Source organism: Rhineura floridana, chromosome 6 (assembly GCF_030035675.1).
Source record: "Rhineura floridana isolate rRhiFlo1 chromosome 6, rRhiFlo1.hap2, whole genome shotgun sequence".
Lineage (NCBI taxonomy): Eukaryota > Metazoa > Chordata > Lepidosauria > Squamata > Rhineuridae > Rhineura > Rhineura floridana.
In genome coordinates this window covers 122,122,773-122,150,573 of record NC_084485.1, presented here as the reverse complement: position 1 = coordinate 122,150,573, position 27,801 = coordinate 122,122,773, and the positions used below count along the sequence as shown (strand labels likewise).

The following is a 27,801-nucleotide window of genomic DNA, read 5'->3' as shown; positions in this document are numbered from 1 at the left end:
ACAAGACAAGAATAGTGATGAAGTTATGAGAAACAAATTTGATTTATCAACGATTCACCTGTATATTTTTTATTTGGATTATTACAGGCACAGAATAAAGATGCAATGTCTCAAAAAGGAAGACTGGAATAGTTAGCTTCTTAACATAACTTAGTATGTCAAGCTTTGTTTGAAAACAAAATTTGTCTTGTTTTAGAGGTTTTAGTATGTGTATTTTGAAGTTTTATAACTTGATCATGCATTGTGATTTAGTGATGATTATAATAGTATGACTGTATTTTTATTCCACCTTCCCTCCAAGGAGCTCCTGATAAATATATACAGTGCCTTGCAAAAGTACTCCTGACCAATGCTCTTACTTTACAAATGGTACATGTACAAATGGTACATTGTAATTTTGTTCTGTATGATACTTTATTTTGAAACACTGAAACTCAAAATCAACTATTGTAAGGTGACATTGGTTTTATATTGGGAAATGTTTGTGAGAAACATAAAAAACTTAAACATGTTGCTTGCCCCCACACATTCATATTTGGTAGAGCCACCTTTGTGGCAATAACAGCTTTAAGTCTTTGGGAGTAGGTAGTATCAGCTTTACACACAGTGTCAGAGGGATTTGGGCCCATTCATCTTGGCAGATTTGCTCCATGTCGTTCAGGTTGGTTGGACATTGCTTTTCAAAGAGCATCACAGATTCTCGATGGGATTGAGATCAGGACTTTGACTGGGCCACTGCAGGACATTCACCTTTCTGTTCTTGAGCCACTCCAATGTTCCTTTAGCTTTGTGCTTGGGATCATTGTCCTGCTGAAAAGTGAATTTCCTCCAAAGCTTCAGTTTTTTAGTGGACTGAAGCAGGTTCTCTTGCAGTATTTCCTTGTATTTTGCTCCATCCATTCTTCCTTCAATTTAAACAAGATACCCTGCTAATGAGAAGCATCCCCACAGCATGATGCCATACTTCACTGTAGGGATGGTGTATCCTGAGGCATGGCAGTGTTAGGTTTGTGCTACACTTTGAATTTTGGCCAAAAAGCTCTATCTTGGTCTCATCTGACCTCAAAACCTTTTCTCACATCATCGCTGGGGCGCTCTCATGCTTTCTGGCAAACTCCAGACGTGCTTTCACATGGTACTTTTTCAGTAATGGCTTCCTTCCTGCCACCCTCCCATACAGGCCAGTGTTATACAGAGCTCTTGATATGGTTGACTGATGCACCACTGCCCCCCTCCCAGCCACTAAACTTTTGTAGCTCCTTCAAAGTGACTGTTGGCCTCTCTAGCTTCTCTCACAAGTCTCCTTCTTGTTCAAGTGCTGAGTTTTGAGGGACGGCCTTTTCTTGGCAGTGCCTGGGTGGTGTGATGCAGCTTCCACTTTCCTGATTATGGATCCAACTGTGCTCACTGGATATCCAAACACTTGGATATCATTTTGTACCCTTTTCCTCATCTATGCATTTGTATTACATTATCTCTCACTTCTAGAATGCTTTTCATTTTCCTTCAGATCCATGGCCTGACCAATGATCCTTTAACAGTGGGGTTTTTACCCTGACAATGTGACAGCTACTTTAATGGTTCACAGGTGGAGGCTAGTGGTAAGGTAACTGCGTCCTCGATAGGGCAATTTCTTTCACTGTGTAAACTGGGAGCTTCCATAGCATAGGGGTTAAATACTTACACAAGCAATGTATTTCAATTGTTTATGTTTCTTACAAACATTTCCCAACATAAAACCAATGTCACCATACAATAATTGATTTTGAGTTTCAGTGTTTCAAAATAAAATATCATACAGAACAAAATTACAATGTACCATTTGTAATTCAGTAATATGAGAGCATTGGTCAGGGGTCTGAGTACTTTTGCAAGGCAATGTAGATCTCCCCCAATATTATCCTCACAACAACCCTGTAAGGTAGACTAGGCTGAGCAATAGTCACTGGTCCAAGGCTGCCAAGTATGCTTCATGAATGAGTGGATATTTGAATCCAAGTCTCCCCATCCAATTTCAACATCCTATCAATTATACCACATTAGTTCTCTACACAGGAGGAAATTTAACACATACACATTTTTTTCCCTTTCATATTTTTCTGTAAGAAGCATGCAAACAGAGACAGGACATTAAATATAAGTGTACTAGTAGAAATTACCCAGTGATGTTCAGGAATTCTAGGAAACAAACAACAAAAATCAGTGCGGTTTTGAAAGGTTGAGTCTCCCATATGGAATCAAAATGGCATCCAACTGTATCCTGCTCCTTGATCTCAGACACCATCATGCCAAATTTGGTTATATCTTAGGAAGTGTCCAAATGCATAGAGAACAGACAAACACATAAACAATGTTCCAAAACATACAGTACATGTAGAATACAGCAATTTAAAACAAAACAAAACACAGACCCTTAAATCTCTGGAATGTATATAAAAATTGCAATGCATTCTTCACTATTTCATGACAAAGAGTTCATACACTGCTTTAGAGTGCTTTATAAAATGCTAACTTAGGGAAATATGGATTCAGAGGTAAAGATAGCAGCAAATGGAAGCATGCCAGAATAATCCACTAAGGTAAACATGTCATCGATACATAACTTTATGAATTTATTCACCTGCACACAGTTGCCATGGAAACTACAATCATAAAATTGATCACAGCTTAGTTTAAAACTTTCTAAAACAATAATCTGATTATTTCAATTCTACACACAAACCAGACACCTGGAAAAAAGCAGCTGAATAAAGAGATGACTTGGGGTGGGGAGACCTTGTAGCTCTTTGCACAAGGATTTAAGAGCATCCAATGTTAAAACATTTTGTAAAAGATAAGTACATATATGGTTCACTGCTTAACACTTCACTCTGATTACATATCCTGCACTCCACTTAGAAAAGTTTCCTATATGTTCAGCACTATACAAAACACAACTCTGTTAATTTCAATGGGGCTTGCATTGAACAAGTTCTTGGTGAACTATGCATATTTGCATATTGGTTGCATTTTATTATAAGCTAATTTGAGGGTCTTTTTGGGGAGGGCCTCAAAGTAGGATATAGATATCTTTATAAATAAATAACTGCATTAATCCAAAATTTGATGTAGCCGTGGAGATCATGAAAAGTGAGCCTGACCGAATCTGTGTCAGGGACAGGGTCATGCCTCCAACTGGGAAGGACACTTGTCTAAAAATAAATAGGGTAGAAATCCAGAAGGAAATGAAGCATCCCCTCCATGCAAAAGTGGCCCCCTGCCCAACATGCACACTGACGACTTAGACCAGGGACAATTTAGAGTTTGCATTTATTTATTAATTGTTTGTGTATACTTCTCTGGGCGGCTACCAATAAAATTTAAAACCATAAAGTTTTAAATTGCTGCTCTGGGCTCCTACTGGGAGGAAGGACAGTAAATAAATCAAATAAATAAATAATAATAAAAATTACAAGAAGTGAAACATCAAGAGAGAATAAAACAGCTGCCTGCATTCACACATTAACACCAATCCATGGTTTGTTTTTATACTAGTTTGTTCAACAAACCAAAAATTCTCTCACAGACAAGCAAATAAACTATGGTTTGTTTCTCCAAAGTTTCTCCACTATGTGGTTCAGCTGCTTTTGCAGCTTGGGGAGTGTCTGGGCTGAGCTGGCCAAAGAAACCATGGCTAAGCAAGGCTAGGTTCAAACTTAATACCAAACCACAGTTAAAACAAGCCACAATCCATAAGCCAATAACAAACCATGGTTTCAAATTGTGGCTGATTGCAAGAAACAAAACATGCTTAGTCTGCAGGGATTGATTTGCATGTTCAAACAAACCACAGCTTAGTGTTATTTGTGAAACGGGCCAGAGTAAATTAAAATAAATGAAACCACTACCAGCTAAATACATTAATACAGCCAAGCTAAAGGCACTAAAAAAAGGTCTTAAGGTTAAAATACCTGGGAAAATAAAGATGTCTTCACCTGATGTCAAAAACAGTATAATGTGGTTAGTACTAGGTGAGCCTCTCTGGGGAGGAGTTTTCACAACTGGAGTTCCAGAACCAAAAAGACCTCTCTGTTTGTAACCCAGAACACCTCATAGTTATAGGGTACTTAAAAAAAAACCCAGAGTTTAAAAACCCCAGCACCACCAATGGGTTAGATGCAGACTTGAGTTTCCATGTATGGGAGTGCTCCTTCTATTTGCAGAAGGGAACAAGATCTAGAAGAAGAAGAGGGAAGCAATTTTTCCAGATTTCCCCTCCCTTTTGCATCACCAAGGTGATGTGGATCCCATCTTTTTCAGAGGGCCCACTGACCCTCTGGAGCAGCTTTTCAAGGGGCACAGGTGGTTGTAAGCAGAAGCAGCAAAAACTCCTTCTTTGCTTTCTCCAGCAGTGTCCCATAGCCAGAAATTCCACACAGTCTACATCGAATCCGATTTTGTGAGGATTTTTGAATGGGTAAGAATGGTAGAGGTATAACACACTTACACTCCAACTTTGCATATATCAATGCGAAATTACTGGGACTAAGACTGCTGTTGTGTTTGTCATCAGCAAAGAGACCCATTAGTAACACAGGAAATAAAAATGATGCTTTGAACCAAAAGTCTCTCAAAAGCCAGGATGTTTTAATTTTAACAAATGGAGAGTGCTTCAAAATTGCAAATATTTATATTGAATATGTTAAAGTTAGGTATTAATAGGAAGGGGATATATTTTCAAGACCTGTTTCTAATCACAGATACAATGAATGCTCTGTCATTTGCCCTGTGATAATGTTTCAAACAGGTTTGTTCAATGGGTGAAACCAAAGATACTTCAATGGCAAACTTTTATGCCTAAATCCTGTTGGTGATAGCCCAACAGAAGCGCAGTATCTTCAGTTTGTCTTTTCTTCAGAACTACTCTGATTACAGTATAGCGTCTCTTTACACAGGGTGGAGAATGGACTTTTGGAATTACACAAAGCACTGTTTCTTGATTTGCTTTGGCCTGTAGCATGTGCCTTTTTGAACAAAGCAACGACATAGAGGCAGAGGGAAATATACTTTTCAACAAAATTAAGCCTTGAAACTACAAGAGGGAAAGGTGTGGATCTAGATTACGGCTGGATCAAATGCCATCAGTTAGCTAGCACAAGAAAATCTGCACTGGCAGAGGCCTATTTCTCAATGTTGCACAACAGAAGAATCCAACACAATAAGTCCACTGGCAGAACCACTACACAAGAACTTCTGCTAATGGAAATATTGTGGAACAGCTGTTTATTTTCCTATCCTCTACATGCTATATGTACAAACACAAATTGTCCGCTTGTGAATCCTCTTGCAGAAGGTCTGCTTGTGCAAGATGTCCCACTAGCACAAGGGCTGAGGACATTTCCTGGCAAATGGGGTGGACCCTAACCTCCCCCACTTGTCATTTTGACAGATGGGCAGGGCCACTCAGCTGTCAATCACCTCACATCATTATGCCATCAGCTGACAACTTCCCAACTTCAATCACCTGACTGAAGGTGTGCTGCCAGAGCCAAAGGGGCGCACTGCAAGCCCCACTTTGTCCAATTGTGAGGTGTGGCTTGGATTCATATTATGCTTGCAAACAGACATTTTTGCTCAGAGGAAGCTGGGCTCACAGCGAGTCCCTTTTAAGGTGTTCACTTTCAGGACCAATCAGCTGAATGGCACTGACAGCAAGGCTCCCCTGACTGAGCCCTGTTTACAAAGGAACAATTAGAAGCTCACATTATGCTGCCAGTTCTTTTGCAGTTGCATCCTTACCTGCCCAACACCTGATATCACATAGACATCAGGGGGGCAGGTGGGTATAGTTTGGGGAAAACAGCCTCATGAGCCTATTTAGGCCCATGGGCTGGTGGTTCCTCACCCCTGCAGTAGTGGAACATGTTAACTTTATTTAACTCAGCACTACACTGGATACCATCCATTGTCATTCTTATAGGAGACCCACTGGAATAATTGGGACTTAAGGTAGTCACAGCTAATATAAGTCCCATCGATTTCAGTGAATTTAAACTAAATATGACAGTCTGGATCCAATTCATTGTGTTTTAATCCATGGAGCTCAATTACAGCACAATGGATCTCTTTATTGTAAAATACATCATGTATATAAGGGGGGGCTTTGATTAATTTTTATGTTCTTTTCCAGACAGTTATGACCCCAAGTGCACAGAAAGATTAAATCAGGAGTAGAACATGTAATGTGTTCCCTAACACAGAAGTTTCCTCAGTCTATCCTGCCTCAGGAAACCCTTAGACAGCAAGAACCCAATCTCGGCTGCAAAGGCATAGATTTATTCACCAGCCCTCATTTTACATTACACTTAATTCCAAGAATGTTTTGCCTTTAAGGCCAGGTTTTAAAGTTTGGCTTAAGAAGGTCACACATCCGCTCATTCCTGGGTGACAATCACAAATACAAGTTCTTCCTAAATAGTAAGTTACCAATTTAGTCCAGCAACACAAGAAGGGGAAAAAATACAGTAATATACCTCAGTTAATGAAATACATGCATTCCTGGACGTTACTTCTTTAACAGAAACTTTGGTACCAGAGGTAGGAATAACATAGACAGAATAGGGATAGGTTCCTACACCACAAAAACCAAAATCAGTTCAGTGAATTTCAGCAAACTTTTTATTCAAAACTAACAATATGCATGTCTAAAATGAAACAACCAGGTCAGGTAAGCCTTGAAGGCTTCTTCCAAAATGCATCCAGGGACACCTGCCTTGCATTTTTTCTTTTATCATGTAGTATCATGCTATAGCAATCTAAAGCTTTGAGCACAGTTCTCTCCATACACTCAAGCAGGTAGGCAAGGGGCAGCCCCCCACGTAGACAAGGAGCCACATTCTCACTGTGTCAGAGTGTGCGCCCCCCAGCATCTCCCACCCCCAAAAATATGCTTTGTTAAAAGGAGCATTTTTCTTGGAGGATTTGTGAACTGACGTATAACTGTACATCAAAACACCATAAAGGGTGTCCGCTTGAATCTATCTGAGGGTGCAGATTAAATAATGACACTTGCAGTTCAACATGCACTTGCTTGAGAGTAATCCCCACTGAACTCAATGAGATTTAATTCCAAGGAAGAACATACAGCAGGGATAGCCAACATGGTATCCTTCAGATCTTGTTGGACAACAATTCCCATCCTGACCACTGGCCATGTTGACTGGAGCTGATGGGAGTTGTAGTCCAAGAACATCTGGAGGACACAATGTTGGCTACTCCTGACATACAGGATCACACTGTGAGGAAGGAAGCTAAATTACTAATTAATCTTTCTGATTAAAAAGGCATCCTCATCATTTTCATTTACTAATAATGAAAAAAACCACCCTCCATATTTCTATTAGTTATTTGCATGCCTAAAAATAGAGAAGATAATTTTTCGTATTCCCCTTTAGGGTTTGTTAAGATCCTAATCTTGGCCTTTTTGAACTATGGCTTGAGCACAAGATCACACTGCCTCTTTTGTTCTCCTTTCCCAGCAGTAAGTGTAAGGAAAATACAGCTCCTCTTGTTAGCAATAAAAGCTGTTGCCTGTTTTGCATAGTAGACAAATATAGTTTGCTCTACAACACTAATAAACAGGCTGGGTGTAACCAGTGAAGAGAAGCAAGTTAATTTGCATCTGAATTTGAGCAGACAGTAACCATGAGATGTCATGTCAGTGACATCCGGCTACTGATTCAGTGGTACAATTCTCACCTTCCACATGGGAGTCACAGGTTCAATTCCTGGCCAATGCAACAACATAATTCTTTGGAAGAGCCATAGCTTAGTGCTAGAGCACACACTTTGCATGCAACAATTCCCAGGTTCGAGCTCCAGCAGATAGAACTAGGAAGGGCTCCTGCCTGAAATCCTTAAGAGCCATTGCCAGTCAGTGCTAATAATACTGAGCTAGATGGACTAATAGTCTGCCTTAGTGTAAGGCAGCTTTCAATGTCCCATGTAGCCTGAGTGGGAGTGACTAGCAATCACTCCAGTGGGAGCTTTTCTCCCCAATGCTTATTGAAGATGTGAAGGGCCAGATGAGGTTCAGGAACACGGTGTCATTTAGCCTCCCACACCAGGGTCCAGATGTAGATATCCCTGAACACTGGTCATTATTAACGGAAAAACATCCACTCAAGGGCCAGCTAGGCCAACAAGGTAGTTCAGTCCTTATTGATGGAGCCATCCCCAATTCTTTGCAGTTTCTTAAAAGGAAGCCCTCTCCAAAACTTATGTTATGTATTCACTAACAGGCAAAAAACCTTGCAGTTTAAGAATGTACATATAGCCAACAGATATTTCTATCAAACTTTAAAAAGCAAGGAAATTGGGCAGCTATAGCGAATGCACCAGCGGAGCAGGAGACCTGACCTCCTCTCTGAGATATTGTACTGCCCTACAAATTTGTCAAAATGCAAACACAGTTTGGGTTGGTCTTTCACAGTGCAATCCACTTCCTGTGTAGCTTGGAAGAATTCGGCAACATGTGCCTCTGAGCATATGATGAGTGGTGGAAACACCTGCCATCTCCAAAGATGGAGAATTACATTTGTGTATGTTTGCTGGTGTTCTTACTTTGCTTCTTTCCTGTGTTACTACTGTTTCTACAGAGAATTTAATCTAGAAAATTTTATTTCCCTCATTATTCATCCTAGAAACCTGTGTCAAATTTATTTTTATTAATTTCAAAGCCTTTTTATTGGACGGTGTTGTATGATGGTGAAGCCAGCTTTTGTGTTTCAAATTGGAGGTTATGTTCTATTTCTATTTTGGGTGCATTAACAGTTGAATCTGAAACTGCAGTTTGATGTAAAATCAGACTGATTACAATATGTTCCTACTTAAGCAATGACTCTAGCTGTTGGAAAAAAACAGACATGGCCTGCCCAAGATGCATGTGTTCAGCCTGCTATGCTTAAACCACTCCACTTAAGGAAAGCTGGGCATGGTCAATTAAAAACATAGAGCACACCTAGAATTTTGCTAGAATATATTTCACCTCCCACTGTTTTATTTTGTGCAAACTGAGACATTCCTCATGTCCACTGGAGACTATTCTGCAGAATAATGAGTGCTATTATTCCACAATTGTTTTTTGGAGTTTTTTAGTGTATATTTGCAAAATAGAAACAAAAGAAAATGATTTACTATAGGAAACTTCATTAAATTGCAAAGTAAATCAAACATATTTAAAGTGACTATCTGAACTATATCAACTGTATCTGAATATTGTTGCTTCCTCCCTGCTAAAAGAAAATCAGCACAGCACATGTCTTGTTTTTGTTATTTGGGCTGATCTAGGTGTTGCCACCGCTCACCATATGCTCAGAGGCACATGTTACCAAATTTTTCCAAGCTACACAGGCAGTGGATTGGACTGTGAAAGACCAACCCAAACTGTGTTTGCATTTTGACAAATTTGTAGGGCAATACAATGTCTCAGAGAGGAGGTCAGGTCTCCTGCTGCCCTGGTGCATTCACTATAGCTGCCCAATTTCCCTGCTTTTTAAAGTTTGATAGAAATATCTGTTGGCTATAGGTACATTCTTAAACCACAAGGTTTTTTGCCTATTAGTGAATAGTAAGCTTACATGATATTACATTGTTACTAGTATTTTATTTTATTTTACTGCATGATGTCTGATAAAGTAAAAAAAAAGTTAGCGGTGCTGCAAAGCACAAACACTACAACAGAGACTGAGAGGCAGCCGGCTATAAATGTGGGGTGGGAGGCAAAATGTATTTCGCACAAAGGCCCACAACAATGTATGGCCATCTCTGCCGGGAATGCAACATCTTTACCTTCTGTGAATAAGCATTACAGAAAACAGAGGAAACATAGGAATCTGCCTTATACTGAATCAGATCACTGGTCCATCTAGCTCAGTACTGTCTACACTGACTGGCAGCAATGCTTCAGGGTTTCAGCCAGCAGTCTTTCCCAGCCCTAACTGGATATGCCAGTGATTGAACCTGGGTTCTTCTGCATATAAGGAAGATGTTCTCCTGCCAGGTAGTTTCTGGTAATTTCTGTCAGAAACCTAACTGATCCTGAACAGTAAGATCACTAGGGTGTTATTCCATTGATAGGATGAGGTTTGCATTCAAAACACCAAACCCTGCATTATGGACTTTTTATCAGCTAAATAAAATGGAACTGACTGATACCTAGACTGATTCAGATGACCAAAGTTTAAACTCCAGACAACATATCTGGAGCCACTGTGCTGACGTGGATTATACGTGGCCACACAGACAACCTGTTGACTGCTTTACAATCTATCAAGAGACCACTCTGATTTTCAACTTGTTACAACATCTTAAACACAGCTCATCAGAAGCACAATGCACGCATTCAATGGCCAGTTCATGACCAGATTTTTGAAGAATTGTATGAAAAGGACTCTCAACCGTGCCTTTTTAGTGCCCAATATGGCTGTCCAGGTATTGAAATTACGATTGTTATCGGTAACTTTTCTCCAGGGAGTTTAACATGGCATACGTGGGGGTTATTCTATTTTATCCCCAAAGCAACGTGGTGAGATAGGGTAGACTAAGAGACAGTGACTGGCCCAAGGTGACCCTATGAACTTTGCGACTAAGCAAGCATTTGAACCCAGGTCCCCCTAGCTGGAAGTGCAACGTATCACAGTGACTCTTATGTCTCATTGCAGAATCTGCTTGATAGAGAGGATGGAAATAACATGCAAAATTGCCAAAACAGATTGTCCTGTTCCTAGGAAGCTTGGTAGCGGAGGGGGTGGGGTGGCTGTACAGGAAGGCTGACAAGTTTAAAGCATTTAGGCTTGGAAACATTTACAGCTCATCGCTAAGACACACATATTTACTTGTGAACAAAACAGGCACCCTTTTATTAAATGTAAAGACACCACTTGAAAAATTCTTAAGACCTGTTTCACGCATTAGGAATTCAACCAGAAAAGTGTAGACTAAAAAATAAAAAACAACAATAGATTTGTTCTTACAGTCGATAAAAAATTTACATCAAGGCATTCAAGTAAAGTTACTTTCTGTGTTTTGATTTAATGAATAATTTGAACGGTATCTGGCTGGGCTGACACTGATGTAAGACTCACTGAAGCCTGCTCTAATGCCTACTGGTATAGCCTTCCTTGGGACAACAAAAGCAGAACCATGTGTCAGAGTGAAGCAAGATCAAAGTAAATGCAGTTCTGGGGATGCTATGAGGTTGGCCCACAACCCATCTAGATCTATGAGTGGCTGCTAAGCGCATTCGCTAACCTATAGACTCCAGTGACCCAGGAAGCCCAAACGGAGGAGAAGCAGCAGTGCAGTAAAAAAAGAGCCTTCAAAATAAAGATTTTTGCAGTCTTGTAATTCAAGTTGAAAGCTGTACAAAGAGTGCTTGATGGTTTCAATTTTAACTAAAAAGCAGACCATGAGACTTCTTTTAAGCCACCAGTGATTTGTTTTTTAAAAAAGGAGAATACAACTAATGCCGGTAAAATACTGTAGAAAATGTATTTGAATGCAGCAAAATCTTTCCCCCTGTCATTGAACTTTAAGGGCACGATCCATGAAAAGAAGCACTGTGCTGATGTTACATTTCTCTCCAATTGTTTTTAGTCAGGAAGCTTTGCAAGTGATTCCAAAAAACTCCTGGCTTGACACAGAAAAGAACCACAGTAATTTCATAGCTGATAGGACACACTATCCAGCCCGCAGGTATGTCTAAGGTCTGCTTGTGCTCAGTTGTGTGTTTGGTGTGGTGGTGAATCCTAGGGTGCTAATGTAAAATTTTTGTAGATCGCATCACATGTCTATTCAATTTGGATAATAAAGCAAGGGAACTAAATCTGAAAACTTGGTTCAAGAGGTCTCTTTCCCTACAGATGTGGTTTCCAGTCATATGTGTTAAAAAATCAATGCAATATCTAATTCTGCAAGGCTGATCTAAAAAACAATAACAGTTGCTTACTCAAGCGAAGTCTCACCAGGGCTTAGCTGCAGAATCTGTTTTAGAAGCCAAGCTTTAGTTCTGGAATGTATGAAGCGAAAGGAAAAATAGTGCCCTGGAGCATGTGAAAAATGCACTGTCCTAACTATCCCCGCCTCATACTTATGGAGGTGAGGTAAGGAATTCTGGAGAGACCTCATTTCAGATGTAAAGTGCTGACTAAAAATGCAGGTTGAAACATTTATGTAACCCAAATCAAAATGCCTGCATAAATCATATAAAAAGATGCATAATTAAAGAGACACAAACATACAAGCAAAATGTGTTTGGACAGAATTTGTTGAAAATGTATATGGATGGAACCAATTACAGCCACGCAGCTTTGCAAACAGTACATTATGTTGTGGCTTTTAAAAAAAATATATATTTCTGCTTCTTTAGCAATGGCAAGAGACAACCCCAACATGCATCAAAGCTCCTATCAGCCCCAGTTAGCACAGCCAATAGTCAGTGATTTATTTTACTTTTTTTTTTTTAAATGATATCCTGCTTTTCACCATCTAGGTCTCAAAGTGGCTTTCAATGATAAAAATATACAATATACAAAATGTGAAACAAATTAAACCTCAAAAACGTATAATCTCAGAAATTTAAACAAAGTAACACAATTTTAAAACATCAGAGATAAAGTATCATAAAATGTTTGTGATGCAAAGGCCTCCTGAAACCAAACAGTTTTAACTAGACTTCTGAAACTGTGCAGGGATGGTGGCTGTCTGACTTCAAGTGGGAGGGAGTTCCACAAAGTTGGGGCAACAACACTGAAGACACAACTTCTTGTTGACATGAGTAATGCTTCTGGTTCATGGGGGACCACCAGTAGGGCTCCCCCAGATGATCCCAGAGACTGAATTGGGAGATACAGGGTAAGGTGGTCCGTAGGTAACCTGGACCTAAGTTATTCAGGGCTTTGTACTTTGTACAAGAATCTTGAACTTGGCCCTGGAGCAGATGGAAGCCAATGTAGGTCTTTTAACACAAGTGTCATGTGTTGGCAAGAGTCTCTTTCCATCACCAGTCTATCTGCAGCATTCTCATGATGGGGCTTATAGTCCAGTGACATATGGGAGGCCACAAAGTACCACCTCCAACCACATTTAAACATAAGATTATACCTTATAGGTCAAGTTATAAAATCTTTCTTGCTCCCCCCCCCGCCACTGGGGAAGTATTTTAAATATTTGGGATACAATGTGTGCTCCCTCTTTGCTCCCTTTTCACTCTTATGGTCCCAGGGTGTGGTCTGAGGGTACATAATGCAACTACCTTGCTGAAGCTAAGCAGGCCTGGGTCTGGCCAGTGTCTGGATGGGGACTGCCTGAGAACCCCATGCACACCACCTTGCATTTCATCATGGAAGGAAGGCAAGTTAGAAATGTACCAAATAAATAAAAATATTATAGACAGTTATGGATGGACAGCAAGCCAGCTTGCCAGTATCTAAATGCTTTAGACCAAACAGGAATTGTTTCTCATCACCTCCATTTCCAAAACTATGAGATCAACTGTCCAAATAAAGTTCTACTGGGGGTGAGGGGAATGGTTCCCCAGTTAACTAATATCTGCCCATGGAAATCCCTAATGCAGCAGTGGGGAACACTTGGACCTCCAGATGTTGCTGAACTACAATTCCCATCAGCCCCAGCAAGCATGGCCAATGGCCAGGGATGACAGAAGTTGCAGTTCAGCAACATCTGGAGGACCAAAGGTTCCCCACACCTGCTCTACTGAATCTAAAGAAGGAGCCACACAAAAATGTTGCGATAAGCATATCTGGGTGGATGATTGGATAGAACCTGTGGGTCAGATTAAGTGTTCTCTGGTTTCCACTGAGCAGCTTAAAATTTCCACAGACCAAGTTGCTGTGAAAATGTCCATGTGAACTGGTCACTTAATAAGACAGGCACATAATGTCCTTAGAGAGACTGGTGAGCTGAAAAGCAGTGTTTTGGGCAGTTCGGCCACTCAAGGGGGAAGAAGTCTTCTTTTTTGCCAGTTGGAAGAGCCCTTCCAGTCTCATACATTATCTAAAGGCTAGACCTGGACTGTACAATTTGCAACCCACCAAGCCAAGCACAGGGCACTGCCATGCAGCATATTAAGGAGCATCACAAGCCTTTGTCTTTGCTGCCTACCTGGGACTACAGAACGGTGGGCGTTCCAAGCATCTAGTAGGTCCCAGTTCATAGCTGTGGCTTGCATCTAGCTTGTCTGGTTGCAAGTTAGCAGGCTAGGCTAGACCAGTGTTCTTCCATTTTGGGCCCCCAAATATTGTTGAGCTGCAACTCCCATCATCCCCAGACAGCTTAGCCAATGATGATGTCAGTTGTAATCCAACAACATTCTGGGGGCCAAAAATGAATGCCGAGACAGACCATCTCAGGTGTGGGCTCAAGATACCCACACTTAGTTGCAGTGCAGGAAATAGTTTTTCTCCAGACCTCATGGTAATAATAGTGTGTTCCCAATGCCCTTTTCGACTCTTTAAGATTTCCTCCCCCCCGACCCCGCTTTTCTTGCACCTTCAAGAACAAAATTGGCAACAAATTAAAGAATAATGTAAGAATACGCCTATTTCACTAAACCAATTGACTAAGCAATACTCTTCAGAACAAGTGTGGTATCTCTAATAAGTTAACAAAAGATTAAGAAATTAATTATATTGGAGTACTTACACGGACAAAAGCACAATGGCAATCAGAGTCCATACTGGAGTTTTGTGAATAATATTTGTATTTGTTAACCTGAAAAGAAAACAGTTGTATTATTTCAGAAGTTGTTACAGCAGAGTGGATCAACTTTCCTTTCATACGGTAAAACCAGGAGTGCAACAGTGAGAGTCTATTTATTATGCTCACTCTAGTCCATGAAGGTAACTACAGATAAAAGATTCTATACATCATCATCATCATCATCATCATCATGTATAGAATGTTGCTGCTCTTACTATTCCTCCTTCAAGCCATGGGTAACCAACATGAGAATATCTAATTTCTATGCCAATAAAACAAAAATAAAACTGTTTTCACTTTTCCCATTGGGTAGCAACCTTTAAAGATGGCAGACGAATCCTTTTTACTTTCTACTATGGAGTGTCCTATTTTTCAGTGTAACTTATTATTACTGACTTACTACATTTTATGTGTTTGAGTTTGTTTTTCTAAACCCTTCTGGGATTTTCTAAATCAAGAGTGGTGTAACTGAACCTAAAAAATAAATATGCTGGTATCACAGCTTGCCTTTTCTCCAAGGAACTCACGGCAGCAAACATGATTCTTCTTCCTACCCACTGTACATTTTATCCTCACAGCAGCTTTATAAAATAGATTAGGCCAAGACATAGTTACTGGCCCAAGATCACCTAGTAAGCTGCATGGTCTATGGTGATTTGAACCCAGATCTCCCCATGCATACTCAGACAATAAAAGTAGATGAGACGCAGAATTTTACATTCAGTGAAGGGCAAATCATTAACATTAACTAAGGTTGGAATCCTATATGCAATTGATCAGGAAATAAGCGCCACTGAAGTCAGCAGGATTGACTTCAAGCAAGGATGTTCAGAAGAGGATTATAAAAGAACAGAGAATTTGCAGAAGCAAGAAAACAGCTCAACTCTATGTAGAGCAAACATACTCGCAAATAAGAGACAAAACAAAGGCTGAAGGTCTAGCCTCAATACTGATGACAGTGGTAAACACTTACGAATAAATGACTGACAGAATCATCCTGACAAGCAATTCATATGTAACCTTCCAGTTAATTGGCCTCAGTGAGATACAATGGAAGAGACAGGCACAAAAATCACTGGGGAGAACTGTCAAACAGCAGAGAAAGCAGCTTTGTTTCAATGCCCTACAAGGAACAACTATTGATCATAGCTCAAGAAGGCATCACTCTTGTACGCAAATGGAGATGCAGTTATTTGTCTTAATTAACTCTCATTCAATGTCAGTATTGATTGGCAAGGTCTCAACACCAGTAGTTGCCATCAATATGCTACTTATAGCAGAGCTCCCCAAAAGACTCCAATAATCTGCTCAATGGAACACAACACAAGGCAGGCAATTCATAGTGCTGTGGCTAAACTGGAGGAGCAGTCAGGGTTCCATAGTCAGAAACCTTGGCCTACAACTTCTGTCCCAGAGCAAGTTTACCACCTGCACAGGGGTAGCAAAGAAGCTGCTTCAGACCAAAGCAAGCAACCTATAGGTGTGAAGCCTTAAATAATAAGGGCCAAAGAAAGGGCAGTCACTTTCAAAAACAAGCTGTGTGTCAATGCCAAGGCCTCAGAAGAGGGGGAAAAAGATTTCAGGAGATGATCAAGAGCATGTCCTGCATAGAAATGGTTCACTAGTTCTATATCTTGTCTGTGGATAATGCTGCTACTGGATAGCATTCTCTTTCCCTCGCCAAAACATAAGTCAACAGGGTGGAAGAAGAATTTCTTCTTCTCTTTTAAAGTCATGGTTATTAGGCCACATATCTTTGGTATGTCAGGCGAAAAGCATGCATCTTTAAAATGAAAAAGACACACAAAATCACCTAAAGTTGGGTTGCAAGTGGGAAGCTCATGAATGTCTCCACATGGCTGCCAAGAATGGAAACCACAGCAGTTTCTCTTGTTAAAATCCAAACAATGAAATATTTTGGGAGTACACAAAGGCTAAAGTTTCACTTGTTTTTAAAGTACCTCATGGTTGCTTCTTCTACACTTCAATGTGTAAGAAGGGTCGAGGGGGGGAAATATGGTCTAATGCAGAGAACCAACCTTTTTCAGGCTGAGGATCACTTTGAGCAGGCGCCACATGTGAAGCAGGTGTGGCCAATTATTTATTATTACAGGACAAGTTTTGAAGGGCTGAGGGTCACGAAAACATAATCCCAGCAGGAGACTCATGGGAGTGATCAGTAAATGTATGTGTTAAAAAATTAAATTTACAAATGTTGGGGGGCCTTGAGGGGCCACAAAAATGTTTTGGCATCACAGTAAGGGACCTATAGGAGCAGTTGGTATTTTTTTAAAAAAAAAGTTTTTGAAAAATAAAATAAAATATTGGGGGGCTGGCCCCCCCACAAAAAACATTTGCCATTACAGCATCACAGCAGGAGACTCATAGGAGGCACATTTCACTTTTACATTCAGACGCATAACACGTTTTATAGCCTGTCAGCATATTTGCGATTATAAATATATAACTGTGCTTAGGCAATCTAGTACACAATTCAAAGGGAATGAAGTGGCAACTCTGGTGAATATTAAAAATAAGCCCCCTAAAGCACACTCTTCAAAACATACAACAACATACATTATTTTATAATACTGGCTGGAAGGTGCTTCAGGCAAGTTTTTAGAAGAAAATCTCCTTTCTAACAGACAAATCAAGTGGCTATTATGTAGGGGAAAGTGTTTTTTTATTTTTTAAAGAAAACATGAAAGTGTATGTGGTAAGTTAGACCAGAGATGAGCATGGCTGGATTTCTGCCTCACCCCCGGTAGTCCACCAGCAAAATTAGCTACCAGCCAAAAAGATCTAAAGCAGAAGAGGGGAAACCTACGGTCTTCCAGCTGTTTTTGAATTACAATTCTCATCAGTCCCAGCCAACATGACCAATGATCAGGGATGACAGGAATTAAAGACCTGCAACATCTGGAGGGCCACAGGTTTCCCAGGCATGACCGAAGGCTACTATCCTCTCCTTTCACTTGACAAATTCTGAGTCTAAAACTGTCAAGTATTAAGAAATATTGAGAAGCAATAACAACAAAAATCACACCTGCCAACTTTCTAGGTAATTTTTCTCCCCCCACTCTACTTTACTCTTCAACAAAATGCCCCAGATGGCTCTGGAGATTATTTGACATCTCAGCTTTTGTAACAAGAGCTTAGGCGCTGAGGGACTTTGCTTAGGAAGAACTATAACTGTTTCTAAAATGTCTCCAGAGGACTCTTTAGTATATTTCCCAGCAGTGGTGATTGAATAAAATGGTGCACAGAAGATGAATCGTAAATGTTTCTTTAAAAAGCCAATGGAGCTGAAATTGGCTGTTGCTCAGTTCATCACATGCTCTTTTAACCACGGCTGGTTTTTTTGTTTGGTTTTTGTAGCTAAATTCCCCTTGATAATGACCATGTGTTCTGTCTCTTAAGAGCTGGGCTTTTCTCAAACTTCAGCTAGACTTTCAGTCTGTATGCATGCACATACACACAAAAGCTTATCTGTGGAAATTGATTCCCCCCCAAATTTTGTTTACTATTTACCACACAGTATCTTTCAGCCACTTACTAAGCTGTAATTAATAAAGCTTTCATCTGACAAGTGCTTACAGTTTAAGCTTTAGTCACAACTTGCCTTCGTGAAGATTCTTACCGTGCATCAGGGAAGGGGAACCTGTGGCCCTCTGAATATTTTTGGACTCTAATTCCCATCAGCCTCAGCCAGCACGGTCAAGGATGATGGGAATTGTACTCTCAATGACATCTGATGGATCACAGGCCCCTCCCAACCCTGCCGTGCATTAAGTTGTCCATATTTGACCAAGACACAACCACAGGTTTTCACAATCCTCTGATGAGGAGGTGACTGAATGCAATTAATATTGTGGAAGGCTCTGAGTTTACCACTCCTTCATGAGAGAGAGAAACAAAACAGAACTGGGGTGGGGAAGAGAGAGCAATTAGTTCAAAGGTCTCAGTGGGGACCAATGGTTTCCTCATCCTTTTCCCCCAGTGTTCCTAGGACTCAACCAGCAGCTTCAGATGCCACAGGATATGTTTCTCCTTCACCCCTAAATGAGGAAGAAGTCTCCACTATACCCCATTCGTACACAGGAAACAACCAAGATCCAGCAGAGGGCTCCTGCTTGCAGAAGGACAATTTTCACTGATTCCTACTACCGTCCTAAGCTGTCCTTGAGGGACCCCAGACCTTCGGGGCTTAGGTGACAACAGCCTCTCTGCTTCTTCCAACAGAGTCTGGGTCCAACCCAGTGTTGTTCCCACCACCACAGGTATCGAGGTAATGCTCACATAATCCCCTGGGTCAAATTCATGGGCTGTAGAGGACTGCCAATCCGTAAAAGGGATTCTAATCACTAGTCCCATTAATAGCAAATGTGGTGCAGCAGTTAGAGAACTGGATTGGACCAGTAAGACCCGGGTGCAAATCCCCACTCAGCCACAAAGCTTACCAGGCAACCTTGGTCCAATTATAGAATCATAGCATAACAACAACAACATTTATTACATTTGTATACTGCCCCATAGCCAAAGCTCTCTGGGAGGTTTACAACAATTAAAAACATTAAAAACAAATATACAAATTTAAAAACACTTAAAAAAACCAATTTAAAAACAGTAGAGTTGGAAAGGGCCTTTAAAGCCATCGAGTCCAACTCCCTGATCAATGCAGGAATCCAATTTAAAGCATACCCTACAGGCGGCTGTCCAGCTCCCTAGCTTAGGGATCTGCCAAGTTAGCCACCCCTTGTGGTTTGAATTTGTCCCCTTGTGTGAGGGGGTGTTGATCAGCCTCTCGTTGGCAATGTGTTCTGTGTTTTTTTAATCTGCAGTGATACAATGAACATACAGTGCAAAGAACTAAATTTTCAGAAGTGAACTCTACCAGTCATTGTTTCCCAGCCGTAGCCACCTCATAGGGCTGTTGTGAAGATAAATTACGTGGAAAGGAGAGCCATATATGTCACTCTAAATTCCTTATAAGAAGGGCAGGATAAACATTTAATGAATGGATAACTAGTCCTCAAAACAAGTATGTGTCAAGTTGCTCCTACCACTCCATGACCTCTTCAGTTTTCTTTTGTTAGCAGATAGACCCCAAAGACAGACTTTTCTTGACAATACTGCCAGTTTCCCAATGGGGAAGGAGATCATGAACCCCTTGCAAGTTAGGGCACTCCTTCCTCCTTCCATGCAAATGTACTTCTCCCCATTTAATTTCTGGAGCTAAACGGGTGCAGTGTTACATCATGACTAAAGTTTGCAAATCCACTTCTAATCCACTTACAATAGTTATTGTGTAGAGATAGAAGACAACAACAAAAAGGGAAGAACAAGAGCCCTATTCCAAAAGATTAGAGAAACAAAAAGGAAATTTAAACCAAGATTAGGGTTGTTGAATCATCAACAGGGGAACACACTGAGTGACCGAGATGAAATAAAAGGAGGATGGCAGCAATACACTGAAGAACTCTATAAAAGAGATACAAGGATGACAGCTTCATTCACGGAGGAACCGTATGATGAGGAACCAGAAATTTTAGAATGCGAGGTGAAAGCTGCTCTCAAAATATTTGGAAGAAACAAATCACCAGGAACAGACGGCATACCAATAGAGTTGCTACAAACTACTGAGACTGAATCTGTCCAAATTTTGAAAAAAATCAGTCAAGAAATATGGAAAACTAAACAATGGCCCACAGACTGGAAGTGTTCAATATATATCCCAATTCCAAAGAAAGGAGATCCCAGGGAATGCAGTAATTATCGAATTATTGCCTTAATATCCCATGCAAGTAAAGTAATGCTCAAGATTCTACAACAAAGGCTCTTACCATATATGGAGCGAGAAATGCCAGACGTCCAAGCTGTATTGAGAAAGGGAAGGGGCACCAGAGATCATATCGCAAACATATGTTGGATAATGGAACGGACCTAGGAATTTCAGAAGAAAATCACCCTGTGCTTTATAGATTACAGCAAAGCCTTGGACTGTGTAGATCATGAAAAACTATGGAATGCTTTAAAAGAAATGGGGGTGCCACAGCATCTATTGTCCTGATGCGCAACCCATACTCTGCACAAGAGACTACTATAAGGACAGAATATAGAGAAACCGACTGGTTCCCCATCGGAAAGGGCGTGAGACAGGGGTGTATTTTATCATGCTATTTGTCTAATCTATAAGCAGAACATATCATACGGAAAGCGGGATTGGACCAAGATGAAGGAGGTGTGAAAATTGGAGGGAGTAGTATCAATAATTTAAGATATGCAGACAATACCATACTACTAGCAGAAACCAGTAATGATTTGAAACGAATGCTGATGAAAGTTAAAGAGGAAAACACAAAAGCAGGACTACAGTTGAACGTCAAAAAGACTAAAATAATGACAACAGAAGATTTATGTAACGTTAAAGTTGACAATGAGGACATGGAACTTGTCAAGGATTATCAATACCTTGGCACAGTCATTAACCAAAATGGAGACAATAGTCAAGAAATCAGAAGAAGGCTAGGACTGGGGAGGCCAGCTGTGAGAGAACTAGAAAAGCTCCTCAAATGCAAAGACGTATCATTGAACGCTAAAGTCAGGATCATTCACACCATGGCATTCCCGATCTCTATGTAAGGATGTGAAAATTGGACAGTGAAAAAAGCAGGTAAGAAAAAATCAATTCATTTGAAATGTGGTGTTGGAGGAGAGCTTTGTGCATACCATGGACTGCGAAAAAGACCAATAATTGGGTGTTAGAACAAATTAAACCAGAACTGTCACTACAAGCTAAAATGATGAAACTGAGGTTATCATACTTTGGACACATCATGAGAAGACATGATTCACTAGAAAAGACAAGAATGCTGGGAAAAACAGAAGGGAGTAGAAAAAGAGGAAGGCCAAACAAGAGATGGATTGATTCCATAAAGGAAGCCACAGACCTGAACTTACAAGATCTGAACAGGGTGGTTCATGACAGATGCTCTTGGAGGTCACCGATTCCAGAGCTTGAAAGTAATTTGTTACAAGTAACAAATTACTTGTAATTCATTACTATTTTGAGGAATGAGTGGGTAATTCCTTTACATTTTGATTGCAATAGGAGTAATTTTATTACTTTTGAGGAGTAATTGTAATGTTTCCAGCATTCCTTTTGTGCATTACTTGTGGGGGGGGGAAGCAGGGGAAGTCTTCTGCTCCTCTGATTTGTGGATGAAAATCCTGTGCCTCAAAATGGGGTTCTGTGCAGCATTGCTCTTCCCTCATGCTGTGTGGGTGAGTAGGAGGCGACAAGGGAGGAGGTGGAGAGTGAGATGGGGTGGAGTGGAGAAAACAATTGTTTAAAGAAATGGATGGTGGTGGTGAAGAATGGAGTGGAGGGAAAAAGGAGCTGGAGGGCAAGAACATGGATAAAGGAGGAGAAGGAGGCAGCAGCAGAATGGAGATAAACTACTGTGGAGGTGAAAGATGACTTGTGTGTGTGTGTGTGTGTGTGTGTTACAGAGAGAGAGAGAGAGAACGAGAGAGAGAGAGAACGAGAGAGAGAGAACGAGAGAGAGAGAGAACGAGAGAGAGAGAGAACGAGAGAGAGAGAGAACGAGAGAGAGAGAGAACGAGAGAGAATACTGTGTTTGCACTTGGCACACAAAGTGGCCTCCACCACCGTCTCTGGCTACTGTGGTGTATTTGCAGTTATTTAAACTTTTTTGCATCTCAGGGGAAAATGTTTGCTTGGGTGAGTGTCCCTTGGTTGGAGGCAGGGCAGGGTTATGCTTGCTGGCTGAGAGTGTGTGTGTGGGGGGGTTGCACTTGGATTGACATGCAAAGATCTGAGTAGTGGCTTCTGCTGCCTCCCTCCCCACCTCCCTTACCAGCGGAGAGACCACCATTGCTATATTATGGATAAAAAGAATTATTATACTACCTCTGTATGTGTGTGTTTATTTTTAATGTTGTTTTAGGCTACTTAGATGTGCAGCAGCCAAGGCCAGCACCTTGTAGGCGTTTTTTTAAAAAAAGTAACTGAAATGTAACTGTAGTGATTACTTTTGAGAAAAAGTAATCAGTTACTTTCAGAGCAATTGTAATTGTGACGGTAATTGCTACTTTTTTGGGCCATGTAATTGTAATGGTAATTTATTACTTTTTAAAAGTAATCTTCCAAGCTCTGACTGATTCATAGGGTCGACATAAGTCGGAATCAACTTGAAGGCACAGAACAACAACATCACTAGTAATGCTTTTTTTAGCTAAGGAAGAAGGGAGCAATTCAAAGAACCTGCTTTATTTTTTATGACAAAAAGCTGGCTTAAAGCTGGAATTACAAAGATTAAACGGATAAGAGGCAACTTATTAGATAAGATGATTTGATTATTTGAAGGAAATATATCTGAGAATTTTTTTTTATTTTATTTCTTTTTATTTTGGATTAATTTTTTTTTTTTGAACGAATCTGCTGTTCGTGTATCTTACTAACTGCTGGATGTTGAGAACTGGATTTGTTTTACATTCCTGAATGTGCTGGAGATAAGAACTGTGTTGGTTAAACAGGCCTGGAATATTAACTTTTTTGTTGCTGGGAGAAAAGAAACTGTTTGCCTCTACATTGGCTAATAATGGAAAAGGTTTTTTTTTTTCAAGAATGACAACTAGGAAAGCAGCCAAAGTTTTGGAGCGAAGAGTTTCAATTGATACACAGGAAGGGATGGACATGTTCCAGAAAATTATGGAGGGATTTAGTGATTTTAAACAAGAGTTGAAACAAGAGATGAAACAGGACAGACAACAACTTAAAGATGAATTTTGCAATATGAAAAAGGATTTTAAAGATTTACAAGATCATATTAAAACAGAAGTGGGTGAGATTAAAAATAACATTGGGCAACTAACACAGGATGTAAAAAATGTTAAAGATAAGGTGCAAACCTTAGAGAATAGAATAGATATTACAAATATGGAATTGGAAAAGAATTTGGATTATATTGCTGTTATGGAACTTAGAGATAAAGAACATTGCTTGAGATTCCGTGCAATCCCTGAGGAAACAGGTGAAGATATCAGAGAGAAAATTGTTAATGCCTTGGCAAAATCCTTCCACAGGAACGAAGATCGGATGGAATTTGAAATAGATAAAGTTTATAGAATTAATTCCAGATATGCAACAATAAAAAAAATCCCAAGAGATGTGCTTGTTTATTTTTTAAAAAAGAGGACCAGAGATATGGTTTTGCAACATCATTTTAACAATGTCTTCAAAATTGACGGTAAAGAAATACAGGTGATGAAGGAAATTCCTGTTAGGCTTCTACGTAAGAGAAAAGATTACGCTTTCTTCACAGAAAAACTTAAACAATGTAAAATTCAATTTAGATGGGATGTTCCAGAGGGAGTGATTTTTACATTTAGACAACAGAAGTATCGATTAAATACTGTTCAAAAAGCAAGGGATTTCTTGAGAAAAGCTTCAAAAGACATGGAAGAAGATATGCCCATGTCTTTGAGTTTAATTCCTGGGAAACAAAGTCAACAGAAACAGGTAGAGGAAGAAAAGGATGATGATGGATCAAAGGGAGCAACAGGCACAGACTTTTCTAAAATACATGCTTAAAAATGGATTACAAATATCTAACTTGGAATATAAATGGAGCTAATTCGTCGCAGAAGAGAAAGTATTTCATTATTTGAAAAAATTAAAGTTGGATATAATTTGTTTACAAGAAACTCATATTAAGAAGAAAGATTCTAAATATTTAATTTGTAAAAATTTGGGTGAAGAATTTATTTCGGCAGGATTCAAAAAAAAAATGGTGTGGTTCTTTATATTAATTCACAATTGTCTCCTAAATTGATATTATTGGATGATAGTGGCAGATTTGTGGGAGTTGAAATTACCATTCAGGGTACAAAAATTTTGATAGTGGGCATTTATGCTCCTAATGAAGATAAAACAAGGTTTTATACTGGACTTATGGAAAAATTATCAGAGTTTGCATATGATCATTGGTGTGTCATGGGTGATTGGAATGGGGTAATTTCACCAAAAATGGATAGACTTTCTGAGAAAAATATTAAAGAGACACAGGGCAAACTGCCGAAGATCTGTTTCGAACTAGTAATGCTTTTTTGTTATAATATATATAAGCAGTATGAGATGTATCTTTGTAAAAAAATCCTTTTTTTCTTTTTCTTTCTCCTTTAATATTTCTGTGTATTTCTTTTCCTTAATAAAGATTATTTTTTTAAAAAGAAGCGCTGCACCATCTTTCAAAAATGAAAATGGATGAGATTGTGTTTTTCCTCTCTAACTTCACTCTCTTTACACACACACATACACATATATCTCCTCCTGCAAATTCAGCATAATTCATAATAGGAGCCTATATTTTTGCATTTAACCCCCTCCCTAAAACTCTAACGCTACAGACTTTGCAATCAGGACATGGAAATCACAACTGCATCCATGTTTATTCATAAGACAATCCACTGGATTCAATCAAGCTTACTCCCATGATGGCAGTGTTAATCTGATAGATGTACTTAATTTACTTATTCTGGGTTACAAAATATGGCATTTTCATTGCATTGGTAAGGACAGATTGTGAATATGAAAAGCAGAGAGCATGGAACCCTCACTTCCTGAACCCCTGAAGCAACCACCCGGCCAACACAGTTCGTAAACCTTTGAAACCGAAGACTGGAAGGTTTATTTTAAAAATAAATATTAGAAAATTCTGAATAAGACACCAGATTTTGCTCTACAAATGCACATAATTATACTACAGATTTTAGATTTTCTGGGTGCTAGATAAGATAAACATGCATTTTAACATTTACAAGCCTGGTTGAACTTTTAGACATCCTGCCTTAAGAAAGCTGGTCAGACAGGATGACCCAACGGGTCATTAGGACTCCAATTCTTCACCCATGTTCTCACAATAGGGAATCTAACATCATTCTAGTTTGCCATTCATTGGTATCACTTAATGAGCCAAAGTTCCTGAGAGTCTTTTCTACTTACCTGAAGGTTTTAACAAGATGTTTAAGTTCACTATAAACCTTACCAAGAGGAATCTGAAGAGGGCCCAAAACAGCCAGCAAACTGAAAAAGGAAAGTAAAATGAGATCATTTATTAGGGAATGTTCACTCTTCAGAATAGAGATTGCCCCCCTCATTGTCAATGGCCTAAACACTCTTTAGCTTCACGGACTTTTAGCCGAAGCTCACAATTTTAGTCCCTCCCTTCAAACAGTTTCCCCATCTCAACGAACGACCCTTCATCCAAGTATTCCATTTGTCTGGAAGTATTTGAATAGCAGACAGGAAAAGGTACTTACGCATTTTGCAGCTTTTCAAGTACAATCCGCCTCCGAATCTGCTGTTGAGCGTTAGAATCTACAAGCGGAAAGACAGGGGTCCACTGCTGATCACCCTACATCATTTAAAAAGAGGAAAATAAATAAATAAAATGGAGCACCATACATTCTAAGACCATGGTGTGTGTGTGAAATACAATATAAAAGGAACTACACAGGAGGGCCGTGGATCAGCGGTACAATATCAGCTTTGTGGGCAGAAGGCCCTAGCTTCAATCTCTGGCATCCCAGGTAGGGCTGCGAGTGACCCCTGCCTGAAAGCCTAGAGAGCTGTTGCCAGTCAGTTGAGTAGACAATACAATGATCTGACTCAATACTGCTATGTTTAATGTTAGTCTACATGGAGCAAAAGTAGTACGAGCTAACAAATTCCAAATGTCATGGAACAGAATGGATGTAGATTTTTTAAAAATTAGGGTAAAAAAATAACAAAGTTTTGGTTGGACAAAGGGAATTAATGTTGCTGTTACTATAGTTGGCCTCAGCCAAACAAGTTATATTTACCCGTATGACTGTACCTGCTCACCTATATGATTTGTGCATGAAAAAAAGTTACATTTGGCTTGCACAGCTTATACTTGGCACACCCACGCCTTGCCCTAAGACAGGAAAGGGAACCCTGTGGCCTTCGAGATGGTTGTTGGACTCCAACTCATAAGAACATAAGAAGAGCCTGCTGGATCAGGCCAGTGGCCCATCTAGTCCAGCATCCTGTTCTCACAGTGGCCAACCAGGTGCCTGGGGGAAGCCCGCAAGCAGGACCCGAGTACAAGAACACTCTCCCCTCCTGAGGCTTCCGGCAACTGGTTTTCAGAAGCATGCTGCCTCTGACTAGGGTGGCACAGCACAGCCATCACGGCTAGTAGCCATTGATAGCCCTGTCCTCCATGAATTTGTCTAATCATCTTTTAAAGCCATCCAAGCTGGTGGCCATTACTGCATCTTGTGGGAGCAAATTCCATAGTTTAACTATGCGCTGAGTAAAGAAGTACTTCCTTTTGTCTGTCCTGAATCTTCCAACATTCAGCTTCTTTGAATGTCCACGAGTTCTAGTATTATGAGAGAGGGAGAAGAACTTTTCTCTATCCACTTTCTCAATGCCATGCATAATTTTATACACTTCTATCATGTCTCCTCTGACCCGCCTTTTCTCTAAACTAAAAAGGCCCAAATGCTGCAACCTTTCCTCGTAAGGGAGTCGCTCCATCCCCTTGATCATTCTGGTTGCCCTCTTCTGAACCTTTTCCAACTCTAGAATATCCTTTTTGAGATGAGGCGACCAGAACTGTACACAGTATTCCAAATGCAGCCACACCATAGATTTATACAACGGCATTATGATATCGGCTGTTTTATTTTCAATACCTTTCCTAATTATCCCTAGCATGGAATTTGCCTTTTTCACAGCTGCCGCACACTGGGTCGACATTTTCATCGTGCTGTCCACTACAACCCCAAGGTCTCTCTCCTGGTCAGTCACCGCCAGTTCAGACCCCATGAGCGTATATGTGAAATTAAGATTTTTTGCTCCAATATGCATAATTTTACACTTGTTTATATTGAATTGCATTTACCATTTTTCCGCCCATTCACTCAGTTTGGAGAGATCTTTTTGGAGCTCTTCACAATCCCTTTTTGTTTTAACAACCCTGAACAATTTAG

General features: G+C 40.0%; 1 protein-coding gene across 2 annotated transcripts in view; it reads right to left on the bottom strand.

The window, feature by feature from the left end:
- RPAP2 (RNA polymerase II associated protein 2) overlaps positions 1–27,801 on the bottom strand; it is a 77,356-nt gene that overhangs the window by 23,717 nt on the left and 25,838 nt on the right. The window contains exons 9-12 of one of the 2 annotated variants that reach the window (XR_009763593.1): positions 26,101–26,195; positions 25,784–25,864; positions 20,601–20,700; positions 14,701–14,769 (exon numbers count right to left, since the gene is read on the bottom strand). Coding sequence is in view for 1 of the 2 variants with exons in the window: in XM_061633666.1 (XP_061489650.1) it covers positions 14,701–14,769; positions 25,784–25,864; positions 26,101–26,195 (245 nt within the window). In the remaining variant the exon portion in view is untranslated. The remainder of the gene's footprint in view (positions 1–14,700; positions 14,770–20,600; positions 20,701–25,783; positions 25,865–26,100; positions 26,196–27,801) is intronic. The other variant, XM_061633666.1, reaches the window with a different exon arrangement.